We start from the raw sequence: 23,490 nt of genomic DNA on the forward strand, positions 1-23,490 counted from the left end.
AGGAAAAGACCTAGTACAAGAAATAGAGGACTTCCATAGAATTGGAAAGTTCACAAGAGAAGGTATGAGGCCAATAAGAATCAAACTTAAGTCACAAAAGGATGTAGATGAATTGGTGGAGAAGTCATGGAGGCTAGCCCAGCAGGAAACAACAAGGAAGATTTGGTTGAGAAGAGATCTCGGTGAAAAGGAAAGAGAAATGTTAAATGAGTTGAGAAAGGAGGCTTTGAAAAAAATGAAGAGAGGACAGAAGAGGAGAAGAAAGAGTTTTCTGGAGAATCTTGGATATGAGACTGAGGAAGTGGTTCATAACCCAGAAAAGTACAGCAAGAAAGGACTAAAGAAACTTACGTATGAGCGGAATGTAATGTATTCCAACATAAATGGAGTGATATCGGGATTTTAGAACTCAACGATTACTTGAGGGACAAGAACCCAGATATTGTGGGTCTTACTGAAACAAAACTGAGAGAGGAGAAGACCTGATGATGGTTGGAGAAGGAAATATAATGTTTGGAAAAGAAATAGAGTAGGTAAGATGGGAGGAGGAGTGATGTTGCTGGTTAAAAAGATATAAAGGTGGATCAAGTGAAAGAAGGTATGGGAAAGGCAGAAGTGCTAAAGATCAGAGCAGAAACTAATGAAGGAAAAAGAGGCACTACATAGTGGTGTACGTACCACCTAAGACAAATGCATGGTCAGTACAGGAATATGAAGAAATGATAAGTGATACAGGAACATGTCTGGAAGAAATGTTGGGTGGCTGTGAACGAACTATAATGATGGGAGATTTTAATTGTAAAGAGGTGTGTTGGGAGGACTGGTCAATGGAAGGATCAGAGACAACATGGGAAATACACTATTGACACTGGCAATGGAAAATGTGTTAACTCAGTGGGTCAAAGAAGATACTAGGTTTGGAGGAGAGGAGCATCGTCAAGACTGGACTTGGTCTTTAGTACAGAGCCAATGGTCATTGAGGAGATGAGGGTGGAGTGCCCTTTAGCAAAGAGTGATCATGCAGTTTTGGAGTTCAAGGTGATAGATGAAGAGAAATCTAGAAGAAATGAAGAATATAAAGTGGGAAGATGGAATTATGCCAAGACAGATTTTGGAAACCTAAAGAAATTCTTTCAAGAGACAAATTGGATGAAATTCAAGAGTGCTAAGGAGCAAATGAAAAGTGGAAGGAATTTATAAAAATATACAAAGAAGGTGAGAAAAATTTGTACCAATAAGACAACATAGAGAAGTTGGAAAGCAGGACTGGTTTAACGATAGATGTGAAAAGGCTAGAACAAGAAAAGAGGATGCATGGAAGAGGTGGAGAAGGAAAAGACGGATTAAGCAGTGGGAAAGTTACAAAAGAGCAAGAAATGAATATGTGTTGATTAGAAGAGAAGAAAGAAAGAAACAAGAAAAGGATATAATTGATAAATGTAAAGACCAACCAAGGCTTTTTACAGACATGTGAACAACAACATCAAAAATAGAGAAAGTATTGAAAGTTTAGAAGTAAATGGAGTATGCAGTGAAGATCCCAGGAAATGGCAGAGGCTATGAATGGATGCTTTCGGAAGGTATTCACAAAGGAGACTGCTTTTGACAAACCACTGGTAATGGAACAGAAAGGGATTATGAAGGAGTTTCAAGTAACTGTGGAGGAGATCAAGAATATGATGGGGAGTTTAGAAGTGAGAAAAGCTGTGGGACCTGATGGGGTATCAGGATGGATTTTAAGAGAATGCAGGAGCAACTGGCAGAAAAAGTTTGTGAAGTAATTGATGCCTCATTAAGGGAAGGTGTAGTGCCCCAAGACTGGAAAAGAGCTAACATTGTCCCAATCTATAAATCAGGTAACAAGAGAGACCCATTGAACTATAGACCAGTGTCACTTACAAGTGTGGTAGCTAAGATGTGTGAGAGGGTGGTGAAGAATAGATGGACAGACTTCTTGGAGAAAAATGACATACTTTGTGAGTGTCAATTTGGTTTTAGAAAAGGGCGTTCATGCACGACAAACCTGATATGTTACTATTCGAGGGTGATAGATGTAATACAGGAAAGAGATGGTTGGGCTGATGGAATATATCTGGATTTAAAAGGCCTTTGATAAGGTACCACACCGGAGACTGATCTGGAAACTTGAAATGGTAGGAGGAGTGCATGGCAGTTTACTAAAATGGATGGAAGACTTTTGGTAGGAAGAGAAATGAGAACAATAATTAAGGACAGACCATCAGAATGGGGCTTGGTGGAGAGTGGAGTTCCACAGGGATCAGTGTTGGCACCAGTAATGTTCGCGGTCTACATAAATGACATGGTGGATGGGGTGTCCAGTTATGTGAGCCTATTTGCAGACGATGCAAAATTGTTAAGAAAAGTGAGATGTGACAAAGATTGCGAACTACTCCAGGAAGACTTGGACAGAATATGGAAATGGAGCTGTACATGGCAAATGGAGTTCAACACGACAAAATGCAAGAAAATAGAGTTTGGCAAGAGTGAAAGAAGAATCAGGAGTATGTACAAGATAGGAAATGAAGACATAAAACCAGTCATGAAGAAAAAGACCTTGGGGTGACAATTACCAATGACCTATCGCCAGAGAGACATATAAACAAAATAATTGGAGAAGTATTGAACTTATTGAGGAACATAAGAGTGGCGTTCGTATATTTAGATGAAGAAATGATGAAGAAAATAATTACTGCAATGATAAGACCGAGGCTTGAATATGCAACAATACAGTGGGCTCGAACTTAAAGAAACACATAAGGAAACTAGAGAAAGTACAGAGGGCTGCAACAAAAATGGTGCCTGACTTAAGAGATTTGACTTATGAAGACAGACTGAAAAGAATGCAACTTCCGACCCTGGAAAACAGAAGAGAAAGGGGAGACCTGATAGCAATATACAGAGTGATGATTGGCATGGAAAAATGGATAGGGAAGATCTGTGTATGTGGAATGAAAGAATGTCGAGAGGGCATGGGAAAAAACTAAAAATGGCCACTTATAGGAGAGATGTGAAAAAATATAGCTTCCCTCATAGAAGGGTGGAAGCATGGAATAGTTTAGACGTGGAAGTGGTCAACGCAAGGAATATTCATGATTTTAAGAAAAAGCTGGACATTAATAGATATGGAGACGGGACAACACGAGCATAGCTCTTTTCCTGTATGTTACAATTAGGTAAATACAATTAGGTAAATACACACACACACACACACACACACACACACACACACAGAGTAAAGGAAAGCACAAGATTCATAGGAAACGATGAGCCGGCGAGGTTGGACCTAATTTTTACAAGGAGTATACAAATGAACGATGATATAAGATATAAGTGCCCATTGGGAAAGAGTGACCATGTAGTTTTAGAAATGGATATAGAAGAGGGAAAAGAAGATAGAGATGAATCACACAACGAAGATTGAGTAAATTTCAGAAAGACTGATATTGAGAATCTCAAGAACTATTTCAAATACGTTAACTGGTAGGAGATGGAACACTGTGAGGGTGCAAAAGAAATATAAATTATTTTTGGAAATATACAGAACAGACGTCAGAGAAAGAAAAGAAAGATTGGTTTGACGCAAGGTGTGCCAAGGGAACGGGGAAAGGAGATGGAGCATGGGAAAGGTGGAGGAGAAATACAAATCCAGTAAATAAGGGAAACTTCAAGGTAGCAAGAAATGAATATGTTAAAGTGAGTAAGGAAGAGGAGAGGAACTATGAAAATGTAAGGAGCAACCAAGATTGTCCTACAGATTCATAAATGGAAAAATAAGGCAAAAGAAACAATAGAAAGGTTAAAAGGAGAGAATGGGATGGTGAAAGACCCAAAAAGTATGGCAGAACTGTTAAATAGTAAGTTTCAGGAGGTCTTTACTAAGGAATCCAAATTTGAAAGGCCACAGTGTAATAGAAGGCCCATCTTTATGAAAGAGATTAAAGTAACCAAGCTTAAAATAAAAGAGTTAATGAAGAAATTGGATGAAGAGAAGGCAATGGGACCAGATGAAGTCTCAGGCAGAATACTGAAAGAATGTGGGGAAGAATTAGCAAGTCCTATATACAACATCATAAAATGCTCAATAGAAAATGGCACAGTACCAGTAGAATGGAAAAGAACTGAGGTGGTTCCCATATATAAGAGCGGAAGGAAGGAAGGACCTTTAAATTACAGACCGGTATCACTAACTAGTGTAATATGTAAGATATGTGAAAGTGTAATAAAGAAACAATGGATCGAGTTCCTTGAAGACAACAAATTATTATCAAATAGCCAATTTGGTTTTAGAAAAGGTCCGTCATGTGTAACAAATTAACTGAGTTTCTACTATAAAATAGTTGATAGCGTACAAAAGAGAGAGGGATGGCTTGTTTGTATTTATTTGGATTTAAAAAAGGCATTTGATAAAGTGCCACATGCAAGGTTACTGTGGAAGTTAGAGGAGAATGGTGGCTTAAAAGGAAGCACATTGAGATGGATGGAAAATTATTTGAGGGGGAGAGAAATAAGGACGGTAGTTAAAGATATGAAGTCCGAGTGGAGAGCAGTAGAAAGCGCCACAGGGATCAGTATTGGTACCAATACTTTTTCTCATGTATATAAATGACATGCCAGAGGGAGTGAACAGCTACATAAATCTGTTTATAGATGATGCAAAGCTGTGCAGAGTTATGTAGCAAAAAGAGGATTGTGAAATACTGCAGGAAGACTTAAATAAGATGATAAGATATGGGAATGGAGAAAAAAATGGGAGATGGAATTCAATGTGGACAAAAGCCATGTCATGGAAATGGGAAAGAGTGAAAGACGACCAGTTGGAATCTATAAAATGGGAGATGGAGTAGAACTGGAGAAAGTAAAAAAGGAAAAGGATTTGGGAGTGAGAATGGAAAAAAAATAATCAACCGGTAAGCCATATTGATAAAATTTTCAGAGACACATAATTTGCTTAGGAATATTAGAATAGCATTTCACTACATGGACAAAGAAATGATGAAGAAATTGATAAGTGCTATAATAAGACCCAGATTGGTATATGGAGGAGTAGTGTGGATCCCTCATAAAAAGAAACACATAAGGAAGCTGGAGAGACTACAAAAAATGGCTACAAGAATGGTTCCAGAATTTGAAGGCATGGCATTTGAGGAGAGACTAATGGCTATGGATCTACCAACCCTGGAACAGAGAAGAGAGAGAGGGTATCTGATACAAGTTTATAAATTGATTAACGGAATGGATCAAGTGGATAATGAGAAACTGATCCTGAGAGAAGAATATGACATTCGAAGTGTAAGATCGCATAGTAAAATCTGAGGAAGGCAAGATGTATCTGATACAAGTTTATAAATTAATTAACGGAATGGATCAAGTGGGTAATGAGAAACTGATCCTGAGAGAAGAATATGACATTCGAAATGTAAGATCGCATGGTAAAATCTGAGGAAGGCAAGATGTCTGAGAGATGTTAAAAAACATAGTTTCCCGCAAAGATATATTGAGACGCAGAATAGTTTGAGTGAAGAAGTTGTGTCAGCAATGAGTGTGCATAGTTTTAAAGAAAAATTAGATAAGTGTAGATATGGAGGCCGGGCCATACAAGTGTAAAGCCCAGGCCCTGTAAAACTACAACTAGGTAAATACAACAACTAGGTAAATACACACACACCACTTTACTTATTGTAAATCAAAAGTGATCAAATTATACAATTAGGTAATATGTCAATCATATTTCCAATACGACTTTCAAACACAGAGGAACTTCATTTTTTCTCTTTTTTCTAACTGGGAAAAACTGGCCAAAGGGAACAAAGACAATTAAACAAAATGACCCACTGAAATGCCAGTTCCTGAACAGGGCTGATAAAGGTAGCCTCTCTCTTGAAATCTTTAATAATTTCATCACTTTACCACATAGACACTACATCATATAAATATATTAAGTTTGCTATTGATTGAAGAGGAAGGATTAGTAAGGTTGATACTATAACATTTAAAGCAATTGGTCAAGGCAGATTTGAGAAATTGGTATTAAAAATTATATTTTTGCTGAATTGTCACAAAGTTAATCTAACTAGAGAAAACATCTGCAAGGAATATCCTCATCTCTTAGGAGTTAAGATGTAGTACAGTTAACATACTTGTACCTAGATACTGGCACGAGTGAACAGGTACATAAATCTGTTTGCGGACGATGGGAAACTGTGCAGAGTTATAAAGCAAAAAGAGGATTGTGAAATACTGCAAGAAGACCTAAATAAGATCTGGGAATGGAGTAAAAAGTGGGAGATGGAATTCAATGTGGACAAAAGCTATGTCATGGAAATGGGAAAGCGTGAAAGATGACCCGTGGGAATCTAAAAGATGGGAGATGTAGTAGAAGTGGAGAAAGTAAAAAATGAAAAGGATTTGGGAGTGACAATGGAAAAAAAATAATCAACCGGCAAGCCATATTGATAGAATTTTCAGAGAGACATATAATTTGCTAAGGAATATTGGAATAGCATTTCAGTACAGTAAAACCTCAGCTTACGACCATAATTCGTTCCTAAATCCTGTTCGTCACCCGATTTGTTCGTCCCCTGAATCAATTTTTCCCATAAGAATGTATTGAAATACCATAAATCCGTTCCAGACCCCTCAAAAAATCATACTTTTGTCCATAAAACCCATTCAAAATAGACCTTTAATGTATGCATGACATGAACGAAATAATTATAGAAAGCCTAAATTGTTTTACTTACCTAAATGCTATCAAAATGATAATAAAATGAATAAAAAAGAAAAGGTTATTTACTGGAGAGACTGGACGTTGATGGCATGATGGAATGGAGGAGAGGAGGATGGGGAGGAAGACAGACAAGATCTGAGAAGACAGTCATGAGAGAGGACTTTGGATGTGCGCAGCATGCCAGAGCTACACAACAGCTGTGTAGTGTCACAAGTCAGTGCCGCTAATGTGGGGCCCTGTTATAGTGAACATTGGCATGGGAAACATGGAAAGATTGCCAGTCTTCGTCTCTGCCTTGGAAGACCCTTGTCTGCTGGGGATTGACCTCCTAACGCCTGTGGGAGCAAGTTTGGACTTCCAAGAAGGGAAGTTAAAGGTACGTGGCCAGGAAGTTCCTTTGATCCTCGGAGGTGATGCTCAGTGTGAGAGGAGCGGGCAGTAGAGCAGTGTTCCTTGCCAGGCGAGCGAGAAAACAGCTGCGATGGATGTGCCACAATCTGCAGTATCTGGACATGGCCAGGATGATGATGACAGCAACGCTGAGAGCCACCAGAGCAGCGAGGATAACGCTGAGGAAGCTACAGTAGAGCGCGCCGGTAACATCACCATGCCCAGGAACAACAGGAGAAAATCGTGGTGGCACAGAGATTATGTTATGTAATATTTTTTGTATGTTCCTGTTTCTATTTTCTTTTGTGCTTATGTTTTGTTTGGTTGTTGTGTGATAGCCGGATTGGGTATCACACAAACGGTTCGCCTGCCGCGAGCCGTTTAACCGTGTTCGTCCCCCGAAATATCGTTCGTCCCCTGAGTTGATATATTGACAAATTTTTTGGTCGTCTCCCGAATTGTTCGTCCTTAGAGACGTTCGTCAAGCGAGGTTTTACTGTACACGGACAAAGAAATGATGAAGAAACTGGTAAGTACTATAATAAGACCCAGATTGGAATATGCAGGAGTAGTGTGGATCCCTCACAAAGAGAAACATATAAGGAAGCTGGAGAGACTACAAAAAATGGCTACAAGAATGGTCCCAGAACTTGAAGAGATGACATATGAGAGTCTAAAGGCTATGGATCTTCCAACACTGGAACAGAGAAGGGAGAGAGGGGATCTCATACAAGTTTATAAATTGATCAACGGGATGGACCAAGTGGACAATGAGTATCTGATCCTGAGAGAAGAATATGCCAGTTGAAGCACTAGATCGCATAGTAAGAAACTGAGGAAGGGAAGATGTCTAAGAGCACAGATAACAGTAGATCTGGATTTGACATGGGAGTGCGGAGCCATTGCAGTAACGCACCCAAAGCGGTCGACTGGTAGTATGCGGCAGCTGACTGTTAAAGTTATAATTTTGTAAAGTTTTTTACAGTATAAAGTGCATTTTTTAAGGAAATACTAATCATTACTAAATACCACAGCAGTGGGAAGGCGTGTGCATTTGTGGAGGCTGTGAGGTGCACCAGATTAAGGCTCAGCTGGCCTCTACCTGGAGGAAACATTATTATTATTATTATTATGTACATATTTGTGGCAAGTTGTATACACCTATGTCTACTGCGAATGAGTCATTTTAAAATCTCAGGCGAGCAGCGAGACGGCCAACGGTTTAGCCAACGGACAGTCACTCAAGTCACTCGGTTCAAGTCAGTCGTTCTAGGGATACCGCTGCAGCCAAGAGTGAGGGGTTATAATTGTTACGTGCATGTTCAGGCATTTTGACATATCTGTGGAGACAATGAAACAGTGAAATGTGAATGCTGTTGAAAGAGTTTTGTCCAACAATGGATTTACAATGAAAGTGTGAAGAGCTTGTGTCGAGGCTCACATGAAAATGTTATTATGCATGTGTGTGATGCAGTAAAGAAGTATAGTGAGGTGAATAAGGAGTGAACATTGTGAGTGGTGTAATGCACACAGATTTAACATTGTGAGTGGTGTATCCAACTGTGATGTGTGTAGGGTGACGCTGAGTGTTGTATGCGGAGTTAAGTCAGTGATACAGTGGAGAAGAACTGCTAGTGGTGACTTGAGGCGTACAATGTGAAACACTACAGTGAAATATAATGAGAGGTCACACAAAATGGCAGAGTGAGAGGGTGTAACTGGGACGTAATCCGAGACGTGTGCAACTGGTGGCAATGACTGGAGTTATGACATCTGATGCCATATAGATAGTCAGTTTGGGAAAAGATAGTGACACTAGTGAAGAACAGTGACATGTTATTGACATCACTGTGATGTGGAAGTGTACTGTGGAGTGCTGTTAAGTGTTAAACTCACCTGAATACTAACGTGACTGCAACAAACCGATGAATGATTAATAGTAGAGATGTACCGATTCATCGGTATTGGTATCGGAATTGGTGGTATCGGCCCATTTTATGGGTATCGGTATCGGCTTATTTTATGCCGATACTTCTGATACCTAAAAGGAATTTACTACTTAGTGATATATTCAATATAAGATATTGATGATACCAAATTAATATAATACGGGGTATTAAGTTTCTGTGGTGATTACCGTATGTCATAGAATACTGATTTCTGTGGTAATAAGCCACAACCTCTAAATTGGACGTGTATGAAACGTGTATAGGCTGAACTCCGGCATCCTGTCACACGGTCTGTCATGAGTCACCAAGCATTCTCACTGTCTCTCAGTCAGATGCTGCTTCTCTACTCACACAAAGTTCACACAGGTGAAAAGCTTGTTTTTTAACTATAATCAAAGAATGTCAAACTTCAGATATTGAGAACTCAGCAAAATGATTTGGTATATATATATATATATATATATATATATATATATATATATATATATATATATATATATATATATATATATATATATATATATATATATATATATATAGTTAGGCATTTTGCATTATTGTAAATAACAGCATATTCTTATTTGAGTTATAATTAACAGTGCTAGTGCTAGTGCTAGCCTTTTCCAAGATATCATACTGGAATAGGTGGAAGCTCGAATTATATATGTATATTAATTTTAATGCAAGTTTAATTTTTGAGTTACTTGTGTTAACCTAAGGATGTAAAAATTTCATAACTAAGAAAGTAACGATTCTGTTTTGTAATCATGTGCATTGTGTATAATTTGTTGCATATTAATTATTTAATATCATAGCAATACACTAGAAATTTAGAATAAACTAAACTTTTTTCTATTTAATTGAAAAGATTAGGTGAAAGCTCATTTTTCTGAATTTGTCTACTAATATCTAATGAATTAATATCAAAGGATGTCAGATTTAATTAAAGAGAAACATACACAACAAAATGAGTTTCTTTTGCTAATATTTTGTGTGTGTTTTACAATTTTAATAATTTTTAAAATATTTTTGATCACCATATTAATTATTTAAGATCATAGCAATACACTAGAAATTTAAAATAAACTAAACTTTTTTCTATTTAATTGAAAAGATTAGGTGAAAGCTCATTTTTCTGAATTGGTCTACTAATATCTAATGAATTAATATCAAAGGATGTCAGATTTAATTCAAGAGAAACATACACAACAAAATGAGTTTCTTTTGCTAATATTTTGTGTCTGTTTTACAATTTTAATAATTTTTAAAATATTTTTGATCGCCAAAATATCATCAATAAAATTAATCATGAAGATGCACAAGACCAAATGGTCGCTAAAGGAGTAAGAAGTAAGAATTTAAAATAACTTACAAGAATCAGAACACTGAGAAGATATTCATTCCAATTACAGAGTAATTTACCTTTGCAAATGGCTTTAAAAAGCTTCTAGAATTGCTCCTATTTCACAGACGTTCTCAGAAGGACTTACAGCATCTCCCAAAACAAAGCCTCCCATCTGATAATGCTCACCGTCCACCAACTCATCCTGGTGTCCAGTGCAGTAATCACTATAAGTAGTAGTATCGGTATCGGCCCAATTAGGTGGTATCAGTATCGGAATCGGCCAAAATTTTGGTATCGGTACAGTGGAACCATGCTTTGTTTGGGATCCGAGTGGTCTCCAAGCGCACGGGTTCGAATCCTGTCCACGGTCCAAATGTGGATTGGGCTTCCTCTCTTGGGACAACGGTTTCCTAGCGGCTGGCCTTTGAGATAGAGGGTACCCAAAAGTATCCCCTTTAGCCCATAAATTCCCGTGAAAAGCCCACATGGTATAAATAAAAAAAAAAATTAAAAAATAAAAATTTTCTAATTAATAGTGACTAGAATGGTAGGAAACAATGCCTAGACAGTGACTACTGCGATATATTTCTTCGCGTTAATGATGTAAAAAAAATAAAGCCCGCCTACGCGCTTTGTAAATAGTCTTCTTAAAAAAAGAAAACGAAAAGTTGCATTTTTATTTATGAAATTATATAGAGTACGCTAGTGCAACATCTCTGACACATATAAGGGGAGGGATAGGAAGACACCAACAGTGATGTCCACGCCAAGCGCAAACCTGGTGTCGCCACAGAAGGTAGAACACGGTCACAGAGTGATGACAAGAGGCGTAAACTCACAGGTGTGAAGAAGAGATGAGCAAGTGGACAGCCAAAATCATGTAAAGTAATTTATAAGTGATACAAAATTTACATTTTGTGTTTGAAATACAGCTGTAAGCTTAAAGTTGTATTTAAACATCCACCTGGTACTATATAAATTCTCGTGTTTGACTCGTATAACTGAGCGGTACAATGACACGGTTGTATGGATTTAGATATCGCTTTCAGGCATTGAATTAAACACAGCTTGCTTCACAGTGATTTTCATAGATTCATGTTGGCTAGGAGCTGAGATTTCGAAGTTTGAAATTTAAGGTCCGTTCTCCGGCTTTGGGTACGTTACCGCAGCGCAGGGATTTTCGTGTCAAATCCAGATCTACTGTTATCTGTGCTAAGATATATTAAAAAGTATAGTTTCCCGCAAAGATGTGTTGAGACGTGGAACAGTTTGAACAAAAGAAGTAGTGTTTGCAACGAATGTACACAGTTTTAAGGAAAGATTGGATAAGTGTAGATATGGAGACGGGGGCACACGAGCATAAAGCCCAGGCCCTGTAAAATTACAAGTAGGTAAATACATGAAAGAAATAACCATGTTTTGATGCCAAATCATAGCAGGAGATGAAGATTGTTGACACAGTGTCCTTCTAACATCTTTTTGAGTTGCTGTTTGTCTTTAAATCATGTCTCCCAGTTTCTTCCTTATGTTGTTGTACTCTCCTTTTGAAAATACAGGCAACCCCCGTTTAACGAAGGTTCACACAAAAAAGGTTTCATTTTACTACCATCTGCTCATTTAACAAACCCCAAACTCGCTTTAACGAAGTTTTATCCAGGTAATTTTTTCCAAGTTTGAAAGCCCCCGCCATATCACGCAAGCCGACAGGCTTTTGAATACACCAGGAGCTGCCGATACTAAGGCCTGCCTCAGGAGAAATCCTGGGACACCTGTAGAATCAAGATCGAGATCAAGCCTCCCGTGGACAACAAACGCACCACTCACTCCCCTCTTCAAAACATAACAGCGTCGTCTTTTCTCATTCAACTTACCACCAAAACGCCCTGCAATGTGGCCTAGCGTTCCTAAGAAGACCAGAAAGTCGCTTACTCTTGAAGTGATGCTGGATATTATTCACAGACACGAGAGAGGCAAGAAAACTATAGTATTGCTCGCCACCATCTTGACTCCATCTACTGTCTCTACTATTTTCAAGTCAGCAGACTCTATTAAGAAGGCTGGTGAGATTGTATCTTCTTTGCAAGCTAAAACAACCACCTGAATTCGTGACTCTACAATGGATAAAATGGAAAGCCTTGTGGAAATGTGGTACATAAGTTTTGTATGCGGCACTATGATGCGCCCTTTGTTTACATTCCACAGGCTGCCGGTTAGTGTCTTTCCCGTTTCACTCTCCCTCCCTTCATGAATTTAGATCAACAACATTATAAAGTTACGTACATACATACATTAGTTTACATTGTAATGACTTAAATTAAACTGCCTAAATGTTTAGCTTCATAATTTTTACTTTCATTAAACCTTTCACTGTACTATGATGCACTCTCGCTTTGCTTACTCTCAATGGAGGTTCAAGTCAGGGGTCAAACTTGTTATAATCGGTTTGCTTAACGAAGTTTCGCTTAATGAAGTGTTTTTTAGGAACATAACCCCTTCGTTAAGCGGGGGTTGCCTGTACAACCTTTTCTCTTACATCTTGGTTCTTTATTTCTGATATGTTAGTGGACTCAACCACAACATATTCACACCAGTTTTACTTTAAAGTTTGTTGGGTGTTTAGAAGTCAGTGTGTCTGATATTAGACAGCCCTTTCATCTCACCATGATTTTGGCTATCACAGTATTCTGTCAGCACAAATAATACTTATTTGATTCTTTTGGCAATTTACCAGATGAAACATTAATCCTTATAGAAACCAGTGGAAAATGTTTCAAAATAAATATGACTAGAATTAGAAGTAAATATGAAAACAGAGAACAATTATGAGCATTTAGCTTATAGTAACTGTTTTATAAAGTGTGCATCACCAGACTGGTGGATGCTGTTAGCATAAAAATTTGGAATCAATGTTTTATAGCATTTAAATATAGTACATCAAGATGTGTCACAAGAGATAGTTTTGGAATGTGTATTTCCAGAGAACTTTGGGGCCATTGACTGACCCCCTCATTAAAACTACTGGTGGTCATCCTCGGACTTTGAATATAATTCGTTCCAGAAGGTTGTTCGATGTCTGAATTTTTTGAGATCTGAGACTGTTTTCCCCTACAGGAAACAATTCTAATCATTTTAGTCTGCTCAAGACCCTAGATTTTTATCTAAGTAAATAAGAATTGAACTATGTAAAATCAGTATTATTTGCCCTTTGATGGTGAGCTTCTTAGCACACGTAGATGATGGTGTGGGAGAACTAGGGAGGCTTGGCATTATGTACATACTAATCTTTGCCTTTGAGGCTACACCTCAATACAGCCTCAATGAGAACTTTGTTTTGTTTTATATATGTGAAATTTTGTCACGACAGTTTTTGTATTTTTGTTAGTTACAAGATCAGTGTACTTATATGAAAATTTACTCAATTATTCTACCTAGTTAAGTGACCCTGGTCAAATGAAAAACTGGTCAAATGTCCTGACCCCAGCTGGGAATAAAAGCAAGTCAAGAATGTGGAACCAAAACAAACAGGAAACTGGTGTTTGCCTTCCACCAGCATTGCTGGTACATATGACCCGGGTTCAGTTACATTTGGCCGAATTTGGATTTTTCAAAGTCCAAATTTGGTTCGACTTCTGAGGGTAAAATGTTGAAATTTTTGTTCAAAGTCCGAGGGTCCACTTTACTTGATTTTTTTTCTCTTGATATTGAAGATTTCTTCTCGCCATTGACTCGGTCCATCTGAAATCAGTAAGACAGAATGGATGGACAACTTTAATTTTCAAACCAAAATAAGTTTTAGGAAACTTCATTATTTGCCAGAGAAGTTTGGTATCTACTGCAGTAGAACCACATGTGCTGTGGGAGCCGAGACGTCCCAAGTGCGTGGTTTCAAATTCTGGCCATGGTTTAAGAGTGAAGGGCCTTCCACTCACGGTGATGGATCCCAAACGGGTGGGTTTCCAGATAAGAGGTATCCAAAAAACCTCCTTTAGTCTGTTAATTCTCTGAAAAAAAAAACCATTTTATATTAAAAAATTGTACTCTCCTCTTCTGTAATTGTCTGTCTTTAGCCTCTCTGTCATTGCCACACTGTTACAACTTTTGCTGTCTTTTACCACTATCCACTATTTTCACACTAACTGGTCTTTTAGTCTTTCTAAATACTTGCCTCCCTCTCTTCTGTGATAACTCTGTATAAAACTCTACTTTCTCTCCTTTATCTTGTCCACCCAGTATTCTCAACCATTCACTTTTTTTGTAAACTTTGGAATCCCCTCTCTTCTCATGATTCAGCTCTTAAGAAGATTTCAAGACACTTATTCTTCCGTTTTCAGTGAGTCAACTTAACCTCACTTTTGGGATTGGCACTCAAGTGAATCTTTTTTGTGTGTATTAATTAATTTTTCATTTATGTTTTGTCAACTCTATGTTGTTTGCTTGCCATTTGTTTACAATTATACAAATGCTTTGCTTTGCCTTGCCTTGCCTTGCCATTCCTTACCTTGCCTTAACAATGGAAGAACAGTAGCCTCCCAGTGTTCCCCAATAAACTTGCCTTTCAGAGGATATTCCAATAAATGTAATCGGTATTCATTGTTGTCTTGGGACCACAGAGACAAGTCTTACATGAAGAAGGGACAAATATATGCCAGAAAAGTTGAGTATGTATGTGTGACACAAGACACTCAAACGTTTGACATTTTTCCCAAAGTTAAAAAATTTACAGAAAAGTGCAAATGTGGTTGCACCTTTAGAAGAAATAGTAAAAAGTGTCAAGGAAAGTTAAGTATAGTGTTTCATTCTCTGTAATTTATTTATATTTAGGAGCAGCTTGGTGTTTGGATAGCTAGAAGGTTACATCTCTTGCCTCATAAATGTAAGTACCAGCAGCATTATTGTATGTTTACTGATGTCTGTAGTAATTATAGCATTTCTTATTTTGACCTTATATAAAGACCTTAACATGTTAGTCTGAGTAGTACATTTTTTTATCTAATCTTTTAAGTTATGTATGTGGAAATTCTCACATTTTAGATATATAAGGCATTCCACTCATATTGCTTTTTCAAATAGGATGGAATCAACAGTTCCTCTAACTGACTGTCTTTGGCCTCTTTCTTTCCTTAGCAGAATTGTTGTTATTTATTGCTGCTTTCAAGCTAATTGCGTCTGTGATCTTTCAAATTGCAAGAAAAGAAGATCCATTCATGCAGCATTTCTAGACAGGGAGCTGCCTAGATGTTATTAGTTAATTAGGATGATGGTGAAACAGCTAGTTTTCTCATCTTGCAGATTCAGGTGAAAGCAAAGTACAGGTACACTGCTCAGAATGCAGATGAGCTCACTTTCCCAAGACATGCCATTATTCAGAATGTGAACAAGGTGGAGACAGAGTGGTGGAAGGGGGACTATGAGGGATTGCAGCAGCACTGGTTCCCAGCCAACCACGTGGAGGAGATCCAGGTTAATTTGTTTGTCTTCTTTGTGTTGGTTACCCGCTTCACTTGATTTCATTTTTATGTATTGAATAAGAGGCCTAGTTTGATTTATTAAGCAGTCTACTTGTACTCTCACTCCTCGGTATCTTTCAACAATCATTCTTATTTCATCTTTTATGTTTCAGCCCACTGAGCTTACAATTCTGCTTGGCTCATTTATCTTTCATCTCTTCCTGTGTTGCATTTAGGATATTCAATCTATATATTTAACTTTGTTTTATGTTTCTAAGAATATTTTGTGCATTACAGCTATTCCTATACTCTGTCTCTTGATGCTGCTTTGCTTAGTGTTTCAAACATTTTTTTATCTGCTTCCTTGCAATTTCCATCAGTTTTTTCTCACCATCTGTGTTGAATTTCAAAACATTTTCATTGATCCCTTTCCTGCATTGTTTATTACTATTATACTACTAAGAATTCTCTTTTATTTGCAAACCTCTACCTAGATGCAACCACTATGTCCACAATTGTCACTGCATTACTTACCAGATTGTTAGGTGTAGCCACACCAGCAGGTCTCTGATGACTCACTGGTGATTCCTTTCTACTGATCATAGCTATCTTCATAGGATCAAGGAAAAGCAGTTCTTTTTCTACTATTTATTGATGAGTGGGCTTGACCATAAGAACTGCAGACAGTTTCTCAGTCTCAATTTGTTATAAGTAACATTATTCACTAGCATGAAACACTTTCAGAATATCACATTGGTTATAAACAACACATGCAATCAACTTGATATTATGACATTTGGTTTATACTACAAAAGTAAGATATTTACCTCAGTCACCTCCCTGCTAGTCTGAATGTGGTGGTGTGTAAGTAGTGAGTGATACCCAGAGGTAGTACAGTAGTTGTATATTGAACTGCATCTGCTAGACAAACATGCATTAACATGAGGCTTTATATAGCATTAGGTACTGATACTTAATTACATTACATGTGTTTTCATGCACAAAAGAAACACCTAAGCATTTTTCTTCTGATTATAGAAGAATAATAATGTGATGCATTCAAACTGTTACAGTAACATTAAGTATGATAGTGCTTTTGTAGAGTAATGCATGATGTTATGTTTTGTATTAGACATGGTCACTACAGGGAGAGGACAGCTTTATGTTTGGTGACTTACAGAAAGGCAACCTGGACCTGCGAGGAGCTGAGGCAGCAGTGGAGCCCTATGAAGAGGACAACCCGTGGGGCATCAGATTTATCATAAGGCAAGTGCTTGGAGTTGTCATACCTTTTTCAAGGGAGACTTAATCATCATCTTCCCTGTTCTTTCTTTCTCATCTACCCTGTTCTCTCTCTCTCTCTCTCTCTCTCTCTCTCTCTCTCTCTCTCTCTCTCTCTCTCTCTCTCTCTCTCTCTCTCTCTCTCTCTCTCTCTCTCTCTCTCTCTCTCTCTCTCTCTCTCTCTCTCTCTCTCTCTCTCTCTCTCTCTCTCAGTATTTTAGTGAAAATAATCATGCATGATAGGAGAATGTAAGGTATCTATCACTGCCCTTCTATTCCTAAATCCAAAATGCATGAAAAATGTGAATAGTTTTTGTTTTGCAGACTAATGTTAGCTAGTGATTACCAAGAGCTGAAGATTGGCTGTGTTTCGGAGCAACAGGCCAAAGATTGGAAGGACAAGATAAACCGTGTTGCTGCAAAAGGAGATTTGGTAGGTTTCATCTTTTATGTCATGGTGTGTATAGTTTTATATATTGTCGCTTGCCATAGCTTGCACATTGCCTGCTTTATCAACTCCTCAAGATGTAACCTACCTGTGGCTTCAGACAGGCACTCTTTTACTCTGCAAAGACTAGGTAATCATTGGTGTATCTTGAACATTTTTACAGGTAGCCTCCTTTTATATTTTCTTATCATAGGTATCTTCTGACTGCATGTGATAAACAAGTAAATGATCACATCAAGTATTCTTTCACGGTATTACACTGCATCTGCACATAAATGTTTCAGAGTTTGTTTCCATTTGCCCTGATTAAGGAGTGGGCAAACTTTTCAATGCAAGATTCACATTGAGAAATCTACAACTTTATAGGGCTGCATGGTATATTAACCCAAAATATCTAAGACATAAAATAAAAATGCTTTAAAGAAAATTAACATTCACTCATACATACTCCTGTGGTAATAAAAACAATGCTCACGATTATTTGACATTGCTTGTTAACTTTCTCTCTCAAATTTACTAACATTTAGAGTGCTGCATGAATTCTTTTGGCAGGCCACATGCAGCCAGCAGACCATAGTTTGCCCACACCTTTAATGTGATACTTATTTCATGTTAATTGATCTGATCTTCATTATTCTTCATGGTGTCATTTGTCCTATTCTTTTCATTGTCACTGAATGAGGAAAACTTTCCTATCTTTCATCACTTCTAAGTATTGTATGATCTACCAACCAACCATCATCAACAACCTTACTTTTCCTTGATGACCTCATTTTTCCTATTAGTTTCACTATCACCAAATCTCAAAAAAGTTTCTACCACTCTTGATCATTTCTAACTGTCATATGATCCCCCAGGCAAGTGCCACCGTTCAGACTCGCCAACAGGAGACTGAGCAGCGTATCAGTCAGGAGCTGAGTAACCTGGTGGTGTATTTCCAATGTGTGAATTTTAAAGTGGAGCGGCCTTCCCCCTATGAAATATCCTCTTTTCCGGAAAGCAAGATGGAGCGCCACATACAGACCATCCCAAAGGCCCTTATTGATTTTCACAGGGTTAGTGATAGGAATTAATAGACAGTTATAATAAAAGGTACCTTAAGTGTTTTATAGAGTGCTTGTAATCTACCAGAAGCCTTTGAGACTTAAAGTGCTCTACATTAAATTAAAAGCATTTTTTATCACTTTGTATTTATATGACAGAAATAAGTTAAGTGTCTGAATGTGTCTTCACCAGCACCTTCAACATTAGCATCATCACATTTTAGTTTAGTTGTCAGTGTTGTTTGTATAGGGAGAGACTTATTGTGTATTGTTAAGTGATTGAAGTGCTTATTCATAAATTCCGATTTCACGTTAAGATATTCATTCTCTCAGATTGGGTTCAGTCGTGTGTATCCAAAGGCAACACGTGTGGATTCTTCAAATTACAATCCAGTGCCTATGTGGAACCATGGTTGTCAAATGGTGTCTCTTAACTACCAGACTGGAGGTGAGTTATTTTATTCCTTTTACATCCATCTCTTATGGCAAAAGTGTTATGAGTATTGTCATGTATTCATTAGGGAAGGGATGGTCTTTATTCCACAAAAACATAAGAAGGTAAGGAAGCTACAGGAAGACAAGGAGTATTATGATTGTCATGTAAATAGTATGGTAGTGGTTCTTAACCTAGGAGTCATATCCTTTCAAGGGGGCATCAGTAATTTCCAAGGAGGGCATGAGTTGAAAAAAACAAATTTCTCTAATTACATTTGTCATTCTCTTAATGAGAGGCTCTTCGGATTTTAACTATGTTCAGATCCATATATCTTTGTGAAGCTGCATTTTTCACACTCATTGCTGTCAAGTACAGAAATAGGATGAAAGTGGGACTTATGTAGTGCACTCTCTCTAGCATTTAACCATGCATTCAAGATCTCTAGTAGCTAAGAACGATGACAAGTATATCACTGTAAGGGAGATATGCCGTGCCGGCTCTTCCTCCCTTCCTACCTACGCTTCTATACGCCCAGCCAGTTTCGTTATACCCCCCAGGCAGGCCCTTGTTAAGTTTTGGATCTCCTCCCACTACGAGGCTTCAGTACCACTAGGCTTTCTAAAAGTGGAATTTGAGTAACATGGGGAGGTGGAAGCCTCACTCACTGCTGCTACTGCTGTTTCTACTCCTCTGAAGATTTATGTTTTTCATGGTTATCATTAAATCTGGCCATTTCTTGCCCAAACACTCCCGAATTTGCAGGCTTTTCTCCCTTTACTGCTCCATTTTCCTGTCCTAACATAGCTTACAAGATCTTGTAGGACCTTCGTATGCTTTCCAAGTGCATCTGTATTACATGTGAGCAAAGCCCTCATCTGAACATTGTGGGAGGGAGAAGTCAGGTGTGTTGAATTCCTTAGATGCTGTTGAATGCTACTGCTCTATGCTCAGGTGTGGTATCTGATGGCATTTCGGTTGCACTGCCTCTTCATGAGGATTCTTGCTGGGGGGGGGGCCCAGGAATGCTAGAGGCAGGCATGGCATAAAAGTCTGGGTTTTGGCAGTTCAAGGACTCGAGGTTGCTGTCAGAACCTGTGAAGGGAAAAAGGACAGGTGAAATGAGGCACACTGAAGTAAGTGACAAAAAAAGAGCAACATATAGAGAGGGACATTTCCAGAACTGCATAAAACTAGCATTGGGAGAAGAAAGCTGTCCAATAACAAATATGAAAGAATATCAAAACATGCTTGGTGTACTTCATTATATTCCTCTTGTTTCTGGTGTCCATTATTACTATTCTTACTTATTTTATGGCTGCAGTAGCATTTCTGCAGCTTTTACTTATCATCTAGTCACTTCCTTTAAGTTTTAAGCCATCCTCTTGAAGATGAATATCTTCCCAAACTTGGGCATGCTAACGAGGTCTCGAGTGAGCATCGTCTGCTACAACCCACCTCTGAACACCAGATCAGGCAGATCGTGATCAAGGTCAATCAGATCACCAGGATCTGGATTTCTATCGTAAATGGAACACGAGTTGCATGCTCAGATCACTGATCTAAAATGGATCACCATAAATTGAAGAGACTTTAAGAACCACTGACTGCATTAGGGAAAGGGTGGTCTTTATTTCACAAGAACATAAGAAAAGTGAAACTGCAAGTAGACAAGGAGTATTATGTCATGTACTTATTCGAGAAGGGATAGTCTTTATTTTATAAGAACTAAAGAAAATTAAGGAAACTGCAAGGAGCCATCAGACTTACATGTGGCAGCCCTTACATGAAACTTTTCACCACTTTTCCTCATCCAAATATTTATCAAATCTATTAAAGCTCTATGCTGTCTTAGCACTAACAATCTGATTTTATGTCTGCAATTCACTCCTCTGCCACCGCTCACTTTCCTATGAGATACACCATGCTGCCTCGCCACGTCAGTACTTGTGTTGTTGTCGTCACGGTCAGACCTGGACTTCAAGTACAGGCAGCCTTCTTCCCGTTATCCTCGTTTGGAGCGGAAAGGCTTTGCCTCGGCTTGTTATCCGCTTAGGAGCTGGCTGCAACGTCACCCTGTTATCCATACATGAGCAGGGGATTGCCTGTTTTGGTGCACTGAGAAGAGAGTTTACGACTCATTCTCCTTGATAAACAAACAGTTCTGCTCTTGCCTCCCGCACGCCAACATGTTTGTTGTCCAGGAGGGTTTGTCCGACGTGCCGTCACCGAGCTTGAGGGCTGCACCCACTTACGGGCAGCATAAAGGCAAAGGACCTCAAGAAAGGACTCCTCCAAGACAGGAAAGAGCTCTACCTGCCGGGAAAGTTCAGGTCGGGAACTTCCACATGGCGTTACCAGCGGCTTGGAGGGAGGAGATGTCTACCTGCCTTCCCCTACTCTTTCTAGGCCTTCTACTTCTCGGGAAGAGGCCTGTGCTCCACCCTGGAATATGGTTATGGAGGTTTTGGCTGATTTATGTGGGGATTTGGAAGAACTGAAAAAGAGAAACAAGGCGCCAGGTGGCGGTGGAGTCGCCAGCCATGTTGTCAACACACCTCCCTTGGTGAGAGTTGGAGGCGGTGCCAGCCCAAGTTTCTCTGGGTTTCCCTCTGTACAGCAGGTTGACTTGGACGGCGATTCTCAGGACAATTTACCCATGGATAGTGTCTTCAGGCAGTGTGCTAAGTCTTACGGCCCAGTGGATGAAATCTCAGACGGGATTGACAAGCATGTTGCTGACATTGTCGATCATGTGTTCGACTGTGGCATGCGTGAGGACAAGTACAAAGAGATTATGGAGGCTGATGTTGTGAATAGGCCGAGCAACTGTCCGGCTTTGGCACCTGTTGAGTGTAACACTCAGGTGTTGGATGCACTGAAAACAGACGCAAGGAAGGCTGACTTTTGTATGAAAGAGGTCAGTAAGGACATAGTTAAGGCTGCCACGATCATCACCAAGTCACTCACAGTTTTTGGATAAGGTTGCCCAGGAGGGTCGCCCAAAGGTGGCTAACAAGATACATATGCTTAATGGTGCTCTGGCTTTACTTGGCCATGCTAACCACAGGAACAACTTGACACGGAGATTCATCATTAAGCGGGAGATCAATCAGAAATATGCTCATTTGTGCTCTGATAAGGCTTCAATGACTAGATTCCTCTTTGGGGATGATGTTTCTCAGTCTGCCAGAACCATCAAGGAGTCTGAGAGACTAAAGTCTAAGTTCATGTTCAAGAAACAGTTACCTACTTGGAGGTTCAGTGCTGGACCAGGCAGAGGCTTTTTTGGGAGAGGGCTCTCACGGGGTGTTTCATCTAGGTACCAACCCTATAGCCACCGCGCTTATGGCCAAAAGCTAGACCACAGACAGGCCTTCCCGTGGCAGGCTTCGGAGGCAAAAATCTCCAGGGGCCGCGGTCCCAACAACCCCTGGCAATAACTGAGGTAAAATTTGACTTTGAAGCAGGCAGGCTTCAACATTTTGTGCATGAGTGGCGAAAATTGACAAGTGATCCTCATATTCTTGAAATTGTAGCACATTGTCATTTGGATGACAATGTGCTACAATGTAGATGATATCAGTCACTTATTTTCTGAGGATGTTACTTATGTTTTTAGTGAAGAAGAAAGGTGCATTGTTACTCAGGAGGTTAACAAGCTTTTAGACCTTGGGGTTATAAAGCTGACACAAAGACAGGAGGGACAGATTTTATCCCCTGTTTTTCTACGTCAGAATAAGGATGGTGGCTTTAGGATGATACTAAACTTGGAAAAACTAAACAGGCACATTGATTACAAACATTTTAAAATGGAAAACTTTGAGTAGGCAGTTTGCCTTGTTAACAGGGGTGATTAGATGGCCTCTGTGGACCTAAGACATGCTTACTACTTTGTCAGGATAGCTGAGGAGCAATAGACTAAATTTCTTGGTTTTCGGTGGCAAGGCAAGATCTATCAATTCACCTGCCTTCCAAATGGGGTTTCTGAAGGGCCTCGCCTATTCACTAAGCTAATGAAACCTGTTTTTGGTACTTTGAGACAGAGAGGCTACACCATCACAAGTTACATAGATGACACTCTTATTACCCACAGTTCGGTTGAAGGATGCTATGAAAGTATCAATTCAACGCTTGAGCTACTTCAGCTGGTGGGTTTCTGTATTAACGTGAAGAAATCTGTCTTTGTGCCCACGCAGCGTTTGGAGTATTTGGGGAACATCATAGACTCTGTATCAGTGACAGTTACTTTATCTGATAGGAGAGAGAAAATAGTTCAAAGCTGGACTCACCTTTTTCATGAGAGTTGTGACACAATCAGTAATGTGGCCAAAGTGATTGGATACTTGATTTGTGCAGTTCCCACAATAGAAATGGGGAAACTGCATCATAGGAAGCTGGAGATG

General features: G+C 39.0%; 1 protein-coding gene across 5 annotated transcripts in view; it reads left to right on the top strand.

Annotated features, from left to right (window-relative positions):
• Positions 1–23,490, top strand: part of LOC123498081 (1-phosphatidylinositol 4,5-bisphosphate phosphodiesterase gamma plc-3-like) — a 109,458-nt gene that overhangs the window by 13,665 nt on the left and 72,303 nt on the right. For 2 of the 5 annotated variants that reach the window (XM_045245180.1, XM_045245185.1), the window contains exons 3-6: positions 17,060–17,145; positions 17,485–17,593; positions 18,466–18,663; positions 18,985–19,099. In XM_045245180.1, coding sequence (XP_045101115.1) covers positions 17,060–17,145; positions 17,485–17,593; positions 18,466–18,663; positions 18,985–19,099 — 508 coding nt within the window. Of the gene's footprint in view, positions 1–12,927; positions 15,306–15,368; positions 15,893–17,011; positions 17,146–17,484; positions 17,594–18,465; positions 18,664–18,984; positions 19,100–23,490 lie in introns of those variants that run through there. The other 3 variants (XM_045245182.1, XM_045245181.1, XM_045245184.1) reach the window with 3 other exon arrangements.

The sequence above is a fragment of the Portunus trituberculatus genome, chromosome 47 (assembly GCF_017591435.1).
Source record: "Portunus trituberculatus isolate SZX2019 chromosome 47, ASM1759143v1, whole genome shotgun sequence".
Lineage (NCBI taxonomy): Eukaryota > Metazoa > Arthropoda > Malacostraca > Decapoda > Portunidae > Portunus > Portunus trituberculatus.